The sequence below is a fragment of the Hydra vulgaris genome, chromosome 15 (genome assembly GCF_038396675.1).
Source record: "Hydra vulgaris chromosome 15, alternate assembly HydraT2T_AEP".
Lineage (NCBI taxonomy): Eukaryota > Metazoa > Cnidaria > Hydrozoa > Anthoathecata > Hydridae > Hydra > Hydra vulgaris.
In genome coordinates this window covers 1,702,506-1,716,426 of record NC_088934.1, presented here as the reverse complement: position 1 = coordinate 1,716,426, position 13,921 = coordinate 1,702,506, and the positions used below count along the sequence as shown (strand labels likewise).

The 13,921-nt window shown below is 28.4% G+C and overlaps 1 protein-coding gene across 3 annotated transcripts in view; it reads left to right on the top strand.

Moving 5' to 3' along the window:
- LOC136072146 (uncharacterized) overlaps positions 1-13,921 on the top strand; it is a 64,151-nt gene that overhangs the window by 44,955 nt on the left and 5,275 nt on the right. For all 3 annotated transcript variants that reach the window (XM_065820739.1, XM_065820741.1, XM_065820742.1), the window contains 8 exons: positions 3,444-3,696; positions 3,787-6,260; positions 7,061-7,337; positions 7,421-7,772; positions 7,924-9,616; positions 10,710-10,935; positions 11,056-11,618; positions 11,711-11,830. In XM_065820739.1, the coding sequence (XP_065676811.1) occupies positions 3,444-3,696; positions 3,787-6,260; positions 7,061-7,337; positions 7,421-7,772; positions 7,924-9,616; positions 10,710-10,935; positions 11,056-11,618; positions 11,711-11,830 (5,958 nt within the window). The remainder of the gene's footprint in view (positions 1-3,443; positions 3,697-3,786; positions 6,261-7,060; positions 7,338-7,420; positions 7,773-7,923; positions 9,617-10,709; positions 10,936-11,055; positions 11,619-11,710; positions 11,831-13,921) is intronic.

Sequence of the window (13,921 nt, the reverse complement as noted above, 5' to 3'; positions counted from 1 at the left end):
ATGCTCTTGCAGCCAAACTTTAACCATTATCACATTGTTGTAATCTTGCTTCTATTTCTCTTTTCTACAAATACTATAATGGGCATTGCTCTAAAGTGCTAGTGTCTCTTGTAACATCTACTAAAATACATTCTCGTGTTACTTGTCATTCAATTAAGTCTCACCTTTTTTTTGTGACTGTTCCTAAATGCTCCAAAAACTCTTATTCGTCTAGTTTTTTTTCCCTTATTTGTCTAGTTTTCCTCTTTCAAAAACTCTTATTTGTCTAGTTTTCCTTGAACATCAGTTCTTTGGAATTCACTTCCTTTATCTTGCTTTCCTGATTTATATAATTTGCAATCTTTTAAGTCTGTCAATTGTTATCTTGCTTTACAATCTTTATCTTTTCTCTTCCAATAACTTCTAACTCTAATAGTTGTTGCTTGCAGCCTTGTTGGAAGCGAAGTGTTTAAAAAAAAAAAATCAATACATTTATGTAACTATTATATATATATTTATGTTCAATATGTTTGTGTAATAATTTAAAATACATTTATAGTTGTTAAATGCTTATATTATAATTTATATTAGTTAAATTAAAATCAAAAATATAATTTAAATTTTCTGCATAAAAGATTTTTATCTTTCAGACTTTTATTTTCAATGATATTTTTTATCATAATAGATCTCATTCATACTTAGATATCATCTGTCACACTTGGATATCATGTCACACTTTTACTTACATTTGATTGCACCTAGTTAATTTATGATGTTGATATTTTATTATTAACTATATAGTGTCAAAAAGAAGATATATATCTTTTTCTACAGATACAGAGTATACAATTTTTCAAAATTCATGAAGTTATTAAATTTCTTGTTTTTATAAAAAGTTTCACATTTTTTAGTATTAAACCTATTATTAAAAAATGTAAATTTTTTATGTGTATTAATTTGAAAGAATTTTGAATCTTGTTATTAATAATATAGTAGCAAGGTTCAATATTCTTCCATAATATTGTTTTATTGTTATTAGAAGGTCATCGAAAAATAATGTAAATAGAAACAGTTAAAGCTCTTAAACCATCAGATTGATCAGATTTTGAATCACTAATTGTGACACATTATTTGTATTCTAATTAAAAATATTTTTTCAATTAATTTTAATATTAACCTTCTATTAAGTAAAATTTTGAAAAATTGTATCTATGGTAACATAGATAAAATGCAAGTTATTTAATATAAAATCCAAGATTCCAATATTTTAAAAATCTAGAAATTATGTTGTTGATTGAAAAAATGCTTATTAAATTCCTAATACTTTATTAAATTTCTACTTGCAATTCATTCCAACATCTTGAACAATTAAATTATTAGTCATAAAATATTGAAGTTGCAAGGTACTGAAGTTACTTGTTGATGTTTTTTAGCTTTTAGGTTATTTTCATTTTGAAACATTCAAGTAACATTTTTGAAGCTTTTTTCCAAAATATAGAAAGATTATTATTCATTAAACTTTGGTAATAAATGTTTGTCAGCTGTATTGATAAGCCTAAACAACATTTTTGCATGTTTTTAACAATAAAGTGGATGATGGTATCATAAACCGAACGAAAATTTCTAAAATAGAAAAAAAAACTATAAGTATTGAGAAAAATTGTAATTATTTATGTTTTTTTGGATTATATATATATATATATATATATATTAAAATTCCATATGACTGTCGTATCTTTAAGATTGTTTGTCTTAATAATTCAAGCAATATTAAAAGATTATAGTCTTAATTATTCAAACAATTTACCATACTATCTTCTTGCATACTGTTAAGCAATATTTTACAAAGTATTATTACTTCATGTTTTTGTAGCTGGTTTTTTAAAGTATGATTTTATGTTAGAAGTATACTGTCTAGAATTTTTTTTTTTTTGTATTTGACCTTTGCTTTAGTAGTTAACGAATGTTCAATGAAAGAAAAATAAAAGCCATGATATTATAGTTTATTATTATTTAAGTGAATATAACATTGCAAATATATATTCAAATTTTTTGAAGTGAACACAAATACAAACTTTTATTACAACTGATGAATAAGCATTGAAGCATGGTATAAGCTATAACCCTAATTGAGAAAACAATTTTCCTTTACTGATTTTGCTTTGTAATTGTTTCTTTATATATACAAGCTTATCTTCTTTATCTGACCACTGATAAGAAGTAATGCCACCTTTAGCCATTGTAACTATCTCATAGGCATCAGCCACAATATGTATTATTTTTCCTGAAAAATTGTTCCTTCATACTCTACAATTACAAAGTCATCCTTTTCCAAAATATCTTTATCTGAAGAATCTCTATACCAGTCAGAATCTTCGCCATTGCTCAGGAATGGAAATTGATGAGCCTGACTCTTCATACCATTTCTGTTTCTTGATTTTTCACTTACTTTTCTTTTTCTTTTTTTCTCCTCTTGTTATCTTTTTTTTTTTTTCTTTCTTTCCTTTTCAACTTCTAGTTAAAAAAAAATGGTGGTCTAATAAATCATAAAAACATGAAACATGCATATTAGTTTGAGTTAAGAGAAACAAAGAAATTACTGAGTAAGTTTGACCATTCTTCTCAATTACTAAATTTTTTAAATTTTTTGATCTATTATTTGACCACTCTCATAACTGACTACAGATGGACAAAAAAACAAAAAAGCTGAAATAATGTAAAAAAAGTCAAAAGGCAATAAATAGCTTTTAATTAGTATCAAACATACCAAAATCAAAATATAATCATCTAATATTAAATGAAAAGGTATTTAATATTTAAAATTAACTTAATTTACAATGTCCCCAAAGCGAATTGTGGACAAAAACTTAAAAAATTAGACAAGTTTAGTAAACATTGACTGATGTGATGTGTAAGTTAATGGACAAAATAAAAACGTCAATAACTTATTTATAAATGAAAAAAAAGTTTTTATTATATTTTTTTAAAATAAAGTATTTATCTTTTAATAAAAATAAGTTATTTTTTAAATAAAAAAGCACCACCATCTGCAATTGATCTCAATTTTGCTCTGACGCCTTTCATAAGTGTAAAAAATTTAGATCAATTTCTTGTAGTTTTAATTTAATTCGATCAATCAAAACTTGCTCTGTTGAAGCTTGCCAAATCTTTTTTTATCTAACAAATGACATTAATATGTGATTTTGCTTCGTTTGCTTTTATGTGTTGACAGATCACATGTGTGTCACATGTGAAATTTTTCTCAGGGATTTCTATCTTTCCATCTTTAATTTTTATAAAAACTTTATGCTGCAAATTTATACATTTTAGTTTTTATATTATATATTTATTATTTATATTTATTTATTATTTATTATATAAAAATTATTACATAAATTATTTAGTAACAATTTTAAAATAATTTAGTTTCCTAATTACATTATTTCAAAAATTAATTTTTATAGATCCATCTATTGTTGAGCAATCTGCTCTGATGGCGATAAATCAACTTCGTGCAATTCATCTTGCTCCAAAACTACATTTAAGTGAAAAACTTTCTCGAGATGCACAACTGTATGCTAATGAGCTAGTTCAAAGACATGGTGGTGTATTAATTAACTCACCTATCCTTACCCGGCTTGATCAAGGAGAGAATTTAGCAATTGACTGTGACCCTCATGATAAATTAATGTCTGGTTCTGAAGCAGTTGTGAAATGGTATAAAGTGTTTTTAAAATTTTTTTATTTTATTATGTTTTTTTACAAAGATATTTCATGATCAAAAATGTTTTTTAAAACTATATTTAGGTATAAAGAGCTTTGTGAAAAAGGATACAACTTTAACGAGGAACCTACAGCTGATCAAGCTCTTGGCACGCTTCATTTTACTCAAATGGTTTGGCAGTCTACAAAAATATTTGGTATTGGTATCGTTACAACCAAAAAAAATAAAATGACTTGTACTATTGTTGTGGCTCGGTTTCATCCTCCAGGAAACATTCCAAAAAGGTTTAAGAAAAATGTTATAGAAGGACTGTTTGATGGAAAAATTTGTGCATCTATTAAGAAAATTAGTGATGCTAGTGACTCTATAGTGGACCATACTGCTCCATATTCTTCACAGATTAAAAGCGATCAATACATCAAACACCCACATAAGTCTAAGAATGAGAAATCTCTATTTGGGCAACCAAAGTTTGATACAAAAGAGTTAGGTAATTTTGTTAATAAAACAAGTAATGATTTCAGTGAAAATTTTGATGAAGAACATATGAATGTAAAAGCCTCTCTAGAAGAAGATGACGAAAAAAATGTAAAATTTGAAAGAGCAAATGAGCATCCTTTGTATCAGAAAGTTCTCCAACAAATTAATGAAATAGAACAGCAAAAAAAAGTAGCAAAGTATTATTCTGCTCCGGATATTGCTATGGCAACAGAAAACTACAAACCTAAAGTCATTGCAAATGATCAGCAAATAACTGAAGACATCAACATTCCTCTCTACTCTGAGAGTGCTGCAAAAGATTTTGTAAGCATTAGAGGTTTAATTGGAAAATCAAATAGTTCTTTAGAAGCTCTTGAGACTCCACTACACTTGAAAGGAAGCCCACTTGATGAACTGGATGATGAGCCAAAGTTAAAATTTATTCGAGCTGATGAAAAAGGAGGCGATGTAGAAGATATGATGCGTTCCAATAGCAGAGCTTTAATGAAAGAAGATTTTATTCATAAAAACATTTCTGGAGATGCTGATGTCTCAGAACTACTTTGGAATAAAGATGAGGGTGGACATGATCATTCATTTGTTCGAAGTAATCACAGAATGAAAGGTTTTCATCAATCAGTCGATTTACCTTCAGAACATGAAATAGGGTATGTTTCTAAAATCCAAGATGATAATGACCTGTCAGAGAATGAAAAACAAACAAAAGTTCTCCATAATGAGATAAATAGTGATACTCAAAATTTAGAAAATTCTACTCACAATGAAGTTTCAAAGGACGAGGAAGAGTCAGCCATTTTAAACAAATATCTTACAAATAAACTAAAAATGCACAATTATAAAGCAATTCAAATAGGAGAACATTTAATTCTGCATACACTTGGAAATTCATCAATTGAAAATTTAAACAATAAAATTTCTTCTAAAGTTAAGGAGGAAAAGATGAGTTTACCTAATGAAGACAAAGAAAAGACAAATTTATCCAATGAAGACAAGGAAAATATGAGTTTATCCAACGAAGACAAAGAAAATATAAGTTTGTCCAATGTAGACAAGGAAAAGATGAGTTTGTCCAATGAAGACAAGGAAAAGATGAATTTTTCCAATGAAGACAAGGAAAAGATGAGTTTGTCCAATGAAGACAAAGAAAAGATGAGTTTGTCCAATGAAGACAAAGAAAAGATGAGTTTGTCAAATGAAGACAAAGAAAATATGAGTTTGTCAAATGAAGACAAGGAGAAGATGATTTTATCAAATAAAGTAGATGAAAAGATGAGTTTGTCCAATGAAGAAAATGAAAAGATGTCTAACAAAGAAGAAGAAAGTTTGTCTAATAAAGAAAAGGAAAAGATTAGACTGTCAAATAAAAAAAAGAAAAAGTTGTCTAGTAAGTTAGCCAATGGAAATGACCGTTTTATGTTAAATACTGACCAAGAAAAAGTTGAAATTAAAAAATATGACAATGAAGAAAAAAAACCTGATAGCAAAAAACTTAACGCTTTAAATGAGCAGAATGAAGGTGAAAAGAAACCTGAAGATTTAATATACGAATCTTCTTCATTAAAAAATAGTAGAAAAAAGTTAAACCATCTTGATCAGTCTCATTATGAGCATCCACAAAATAAAAAACTGGGTAATAGACTTGAAGATCAACCTACATTTGAAGAAAATAATGAAGGATCAAAGACTCTCAATGCAAATAATAAAAATAAAGAACAGGTTCAGACAGTAAAAAAACCACCTAATCGTAAACCTCCAAAGGGTCTTAAAGGACATGGAGAAGAAGAACAACCTGAGGATAATAAACTAGTTGCTGGAAATGAGATGTTAGGTAATGATGAAAATAAAAGACCATCAAAAAGACCTACACATGGATCTGACCTATACAAGCCTATCCTTAGTCCATCCCCTACTCCTCTGGTTATCCCCAGCCCAAGCCCGATGTCTAGTTCTTTTGATGCCAAATTAGTTCAGACATTAGGGCCATGGCCCTCAGTAAGCTTCTCTAGTTTTGGTAGTCCAGTTGTGTTGCATATTGGTGCTACAGGATTTTATGAAGGTTTGTTTTTAATTTACTTTTTTATGTTTAGGGTGGATTTAAACCTCAAACTTCTTTATTAAGGTAGCTCACAATCATAAGATTTGAGGTTCAAATTCACCCTTCTGGTAGTACAGCACTCAACTTATTTTTCCGAATAGCAGTTTTACTTAGCAAGATTTTTGGAGTTTAGAGCATTTTTTGAATAACAGGTTTGCATTTTGTGATCACTTTATGTGGCTGTAAATTAAAGACTATTTATCTCCATAATATGTTACCATACCTGTCATACATGTTTCATACAACATTCCTGATTTTTAAAGAAGAGTTTGACTATTTCCATTCATTTGGTATTGCACTGGTTAATTAATTTAAGTTTATGATGTGTTTTAATGGACTAACAATATTTAATACATTTTTTGTTAAAAAAAAACTGGCATAAAAAATAGTATGAATATGATTTTTGCATTTTTCCCAACAATTGATTTTGAAAGATAAATTTATGATTTTTTCATAATTTAAGTGAATTTCTATTTCACTAAATTTTAAATGATGTATTAAACGAAAAACCATAACTTGATGATAAAAATACAACTTTATCAATTTGTCCAAAAAAACTCATCAATTCTTAATGCATGAATTTTTTTCGAAATTTCTATACAGTGGTATTGTTTTTATTTATATTTACATATGTATATGCTTTTAAATATAACTAAAATAAAGTTTATATTATGTAAAATCTATATAAAAAATATGTAAAACAAATTTATAGTTAAAAGTATTTTTATAAATACATGTAATATTTCAATACATTTTAACAGATGATTTAGCATTTCTACGTATTGGACTAAGCACTCATAATAAACTTAGAAAAATACATGGTTCACCACCCATGGAAATGGACCAAGAACTTACTGCTAAAGCATATCGACATGCTGTTTCACTTACTAATCTTGGCTATTTGAAACATGAATCCTTAAAACAAAATCCTACATTAGAATTGTTACCTGGAGTTATCTCAACAGTGGGAGAGAATTTATTTTTAGGCTGTTATGATGGAGAGTATGATATTTCTGCAGAAGAGGCTGTTGTAAGATGGTAAGAAATTTTCTCTTTTTGTCCTTTTTCATTTTTTTTTTTAATTGTTGTTAACTTTTATAAATTTTTCTTATAATTGTTAGGTATGGGGAAGTATGTTCTCCTGGTCATTGTTTTAACAAAACTTCTCAATGTTCTGGAACTGGGCACTTTTCTCAAGTTGTTTGGGCTTCCAGTGTAAGGCTTGGCATGGCAAAAGCAACGCGTATGCAAAATGGACTTAGATGCACGTATATTGTTGCAAAATACTTTCCTGAAGGTAATAATCACATGCTTTATAATGAAAATGTTCTTAAAGGAAACTTCAACGAGAAAGAAACATGCCATGATGTAATCGAGGCTTTGGTTACTTTTGAAACAAGAAATATTGATAAAGCAAATATGGTAGCTAAAGAAAAAAATTTGGCAAGAATGGAGTTTTTAAAATCCTTAAAGGTATTTTTATTCTTTTATTTGTATTTCAATAACAAACTTCTCTAACTGTCATTGCTTAAAACTATTTCATAAAAGCATTGCTTAAAGCCATTGCCTAAAATCTTTTTTCATACTTAATATGTTAAATTGCTTTGAAAATCTTTTTTTGAAGGATGCTGAAAAACAAGTGACAGAAAATCTTAATAAAGAATTAGCCACAGGTAATGTTCAATTGTATAATTCAAGTTGTTGTGGGTTGATGTTGAATGATCTTGATCAAATAAAAGAAAATTTACCTGTAAATGCAGGTGGAACTGGTTCTGAAATTAACAATGTTCAACAGATTTCTCAAGATCATTTTGAAGAATTGAAAAATTCAAATCCAGCACCTATCCTAAATTCAAAGTTTGCTTTAAAAACTCAAAAAGCTATTAGAAATGACGGTTTGCAAGATAGCAGACAAGAATTATTCAGAGGTCAAAAGTATATGAATTCTTCATTTATCACTTCATCAAAGAACAAAAACTCTGTTAGTGAGATGAATCCTATTAGAGAAGCGAAAGTTTCTTATGAAAATGAAATTTTAAATGTAAAAGATCCTAATCTTGAACAAAATTCAGTATCTCAGCACTCTGATGACGAGATGGAAGCAAATGGTGTTACCAAAAGTGATAGTGGATTAGATAAAGAGGGTGTTTCTAGTTTCACACCTTCAGAGATAAATGATCTTGACATTACAACTGCTAGAAACAAATTGCATACTAAGAAACAGGCAGAAGTATCTTTGGACCAAGATATTAACCTAATACAGCAATCAGAAAACAAAAGTAAACCTGTTAAAAAAAAAGAAAATGAGTCCAACTTGGAAAAGTTGGTGCATAATCAAAAAAAGAATAAAAAACTATCTTTAGGAAATACTAGAGTTGATGGGGTGTCAAGTGACGACTTTGATGATGAAGAAAAAATAAGACCTCAACTACAAAGTAAACATGATCCTTTAGAGTCTACAATTTTTCCAACTCTTCGAAAAACTCAAAAAAGTGTTTCCAAAAAAAAGCCTGCCATTGTTGCTAACAGAGAAGATTCGATTGATGCAGAATCTGGAGATAGTGATGAAAACATAAGTCAAAAAAAAGTAGAATCTCGTTTTAAAAAAATTTCAGGACAAAATTTGCCTACCGTAAACATAAATGTTCCTGGAGGTCCTAATGATCCTACTGCAAAATTAGAAGATATGGCTGCTGCAAGTCACACTGCAGAGACAGAATATAAACCAAGTTCAATTTCAAAACCAGTATTAGACGAAAAAGTTAATAATCACAATAAAACAGTTAAAGTTGTATTAAGTTATAAAGATCGACTTCAGAATTTATTGAAAATGACTAATTTAAAAAATAGTTCTTTGAATTTGTTAACTCAAGATTTAAGTAAAGATATGCATCATGTGTTTGAAACCTCAACTAATGTTGCGAGTGGAATGATTTGGAATAAATTGAAAAATCCAATTATTGATAGTTTAGTTCCAAGTGAAATCAATCCAGAAGATTCTATTCAGAAACCTTCTGTGTACCAACATTTTAATAGTGAAAGTCATACCTTGACAAATAAATTAAAATGGAATGATGAAGAAAACAAGCAGAAACCTTATTTGACAGATAATATAAACATTACAGATATTCATCAATATGATGATGACAGGTTTATATCTGATTCCGATGATCTGTCATCACCAACTATATCAGTAAAAGTGGAGTGCAAGATAAGCTCTGAGAATCCAGATCAAGCTGCACCTTATTTATTGTCAACTAAATGTGGAAGCGAAAATGAAAAAGCGTTTCATGGCCCAATGACTGGTGATGTTTCATGTAAGTATATATATATATATATATATATATATATATATATATATATATATATATATATATATATATATATATATATATATATATATATATATATATATATATATATATAGATATAGATATATAGATATAAAATCGAAACTGTTTTTAATAATATAAACAATGTTTTTATTTTTATTTTTTTTAATAAAATGTTTTTATTTTTTTTTTTTTACTGTAAATCATGCACAGAGTGTTGCTACATTGACTATATTATAGCCTGACTCGTAAGGGAGTGCTGCTACATTGACTGAGGGTTTGGTTGGGGCAGGCAGTCTATCAAGTAACAAAAAAAAATGCCGGTCTTGCATTTTAACTTTTACTTTTTGTCAACAAAATACGGAAAAACTTTCTGACAACCAGTTAGGAGTTATATATATATATATATATATATATATATATATATATATATATATATATATATATATATATATATATATATATATATATATATATATATATATATATATATATATATATGAGAGCCCAGGGAGTTCAATAACTACCCACCCAAAAACTATTGTCTAGATAATTTATAAAATTTTTAGGTTTTATTATTATTTTTGCATTTTTTGGGGATGTTGTTGCCATCACTTTCTTTATATAATTTAATGGAGATCAATTCATTTAAAAGAGAATAATAATGAATCATTATAAACAAATTAATTTTTACATTAATTTTTATATAACTTTACTTTATTTATTTTAGCTTTTTTTTTTCATTCTCAGTCTGTGGTTTTTTGAAAAGTTTTTTTTTTTTGTTTCAAGTTCTATTTTATTTTTCACATCGAGTAACTGAAACTCATATTCAAATCGAGCGTGTAACTGAAACTCATATTGGAAACTTAAAAATTTTGAAAAGTTTTAATTCATTAGTAATTTGATATTAAAAAAGTTTTAATCAGATTTTAAGTCCATCTACTCCCAAACCCTGTTTCATCCATTCCCAAACTCTGTTTCATAATTAAATATACAATTAATTGCATTTTTTGTGTTTATATATTATTTTTATAATTCATTGTTTAATTTTTAAATATTTTATTTAAATATTTTCTAGTGTTTCAGTTATCAGCATTGAATGCGCACAATGCTTATCGACACGCACACAACGCGCCTTCATTAGTTTTAAATGCTCAAATGTCAAAAGAGGCAACTGAGTATGCAAAAAAAATTGCTGAAGCTGCCTCATTAAGTCATTCTAATACTGAAGATGGTGAAAATATTGCTACTGTTTGTCGTAGTAAAGATGAGCTAATGACAGGACAGGAAGCTTCAACAATATGGTTTCTAAATATTAAAGTTTTTCTTTGATCAGTATTTGTTTAATTTTGTTAAAAAATTGTTTTCAAGAATTAAATATTACTTTGAAAGTAGTTACCTGACAGTGTAATTGTTTCATTTAGGTATAGAGAAGTATGTGACCCTGGCTATGACTTTTCTGCTGCTGTACCTGGGAAAGCTGGTCATTTTACCCAAGTTGTATGGAAAACCTCAAGGCAATTTGGTATAGGGCGTGCTTCTAAGTTTCACAATGGACTGTTATGTACATATGTTGTAGCAAGATATCGCCCTGCAGGGAATTTTATTGGTGAATTTGCTGCTAATGTCTTGCAAGGTCATTTTCGATCACCTCGTGAATGTTTGAATTTAGCTAGAAAAAGGTCTGGTATTCGATTTCCCAGATCATTTAAAGAGGAAAAAAGAAATATTAGTTATAGTAAAGATAATTATTATTACAAAAAAAATTTATATGCAAATAACACAAAGAATGAAAGTAGTTATGACAAAGGAAGAAAAATTAGTGGCAAAAAACTGGTTTCAGGCTATTTTGGCATTTTTCTACCAACTAATGTTTCATCAAATGAGGTGTCAAAAGAATTAGAAAGCCAGTCAACAGAAAATCAACTTGAGATTAGTTTGAATACTCCTTTAGCTGGTGATTTCTTATTAGACAATCAAGTTTCAGGTTTTTACATATTTTACAAGATATTTTTTTGTTTTCATATGGTTTAAGGTTTGTAAAATTATAATATTTCATTTTTTATTAATTTATTTTAGAGTTTGAATTAACAAGCTTAAAGCTTCACAACTTGTTTCGAAGTGTTCACCTATCTCCACCCCTCGGTCTTGATAATAATCTTACATTTGAAGCAAAAAAAAGAGCAGATTTCATTGCAGGTGATTTTCAATCATAACTTGTATATTGATTCTTGTAAGTATATATTGATACTTGTGTGTGCATTTTATAGTCAATGTTTTAAATCTTTGGTTTCAATAGAAGATTGTTTCTTTATAAGTATGTATTTATCGTCTATGAAACATGGTGGATGTAGTGCTAAAGTGTGTGGCTAATTTCGTCAGAATGCCACAAGTGACATTGTAAAAATAGAGGGATTAATGACAAAAAGTAGTTTGTTTGGACATTTCCAAAAGTATAGCACTTTTTGTCATGCTATTCCAAAAGTATAGCATGACAAAAAGTCATGCTATACCTTTGGAAAGTTGGATTATTGGGTAGCCATTTATTGTTTTAGAAGAAAACAACTTAAAGCCTAAATCCAAAACATGAAATGCCCTATTTCAAATAGACTTGGCATAGAAATGGCATCCTTTACTTCGACTGTTTGACCTTTTAATAAATAAAAAAGTTTGATTAGATGACCGACAATAGAGTGCTTCACCTTGATTCTAAACCACATATGAAAGTATACTAGAGCCACGAACTTTTAGATTTTTTTAAATATCGTCTTCCAAGCCATGTTCGCTAATGTTAAGCCAAAGGATTGTCTGACAGGACTTCTGTTGACAAGTGAAGGATTCAAGATACCTGATTCGAAACAAGAAACTAACTTGTAGCTTAGTGAAGCGTTGCTTGATATTAAAATGTTCAATTTGTCTAATTGGTTTAAATTTTTTTAGTCATTTAAATTTTAATTAAATTGTTTAATGCGGTAGTGGTGTAGTGGTAGAGCACATGCTTCAAAAGCAAGAAGTTCTGAGTTTGAACCCCACCAATCCTTGGTAGTGACCACAAGTCACCTCCTTATCTATAGTGGCCTTCATGGCCTTAGGTGGTAAATTAACCCAAAAAAATTGTTTTTTGAAAAAAAAGATAATAGTTTACCTATAGGCTCTTTAAATCCATCCTTAGAGTTTGTAGGTCCATCAAGATTTGCAATCAGGTATCTTAAAGGTAGCTCATTCATATGCAACATGCAAATTGACCAAAAACATTTTCTTTCAATAAGTTTTTCAGATTAGTTTATAATCTGCTGTCTCTACCAGACCAGTCATTGAATTTGTGGAATTTAATCCAATCACAATTAAAGTTTGATCATAATCCCTTAGGAACCATAATCCAGTTAAAAAAACCCAGTTGCAGCTTTTTTAGTTGGTTTGTTTGAACCCTTTAAAGGTATTTAATGTCAAATAACTTCCATCTGATTCAGAAGTATCACTTATGCTTTCTTGCTTTTCTATTCTTTGACAAAACGTTTTAGTAATTGAGTCTGCAATCAAAATTAGAGTAGAATTTTTTCCTCCGTCTACAAATATACCTTTGATAGGAACTTCAATCATTTGTTTTTCTGACGAAACTCTTGTTTTAACTGTAACCTCTTGTCTTGCTCTCCAAATTTTTTTAGGATCACATGCTAAATTAGCTATTTTTTAGGATCACATGCTAAATTATTTTTGGTGTAAAGAAATTAAATTGATTCTTGAAGGAAAACAGATACATTTGCAGATGTAGCAGCAGAAGATATTGTGCTGTATTGGAGATCTTCATGTAATTCTGTTTAATAATAATAAATGGGGAAGTTTTTTGTTTGAAATTATTGGAGCTGTCTTTTGAGGATATTTTATTTTCATCCTTAATATTTTTAGGTGACATTTCTTTATTAAAACCATGTCCCACTGATTCATAAACTTCATCTTCAATGCTTTTTGTTTTAATTTGTGTATTAATTTTTTTTTAATTTGTGTATTAGCTTTTTTTTAAAGATGCAACATCTGTTACTTTTCTTTTGCCTGCTTTAACATTTTATCTTTCTGTTTCTATTTTGTCTATCTGATGCAATTGGTAGCTTAACTTTTCACCAACCTTATCTCTTTGAGATCTGAACCATAATAAATCAAGTTGTGGTACCTTAACATCTTTAGAACAAATGCATAAAGTGAACTCCCGCTGAACAATTTTTAATCTCCTTACATGGAGAATTTTCATATGTACAAAGTAATATGTTGTACCTACATTTTCTTATATTTAAT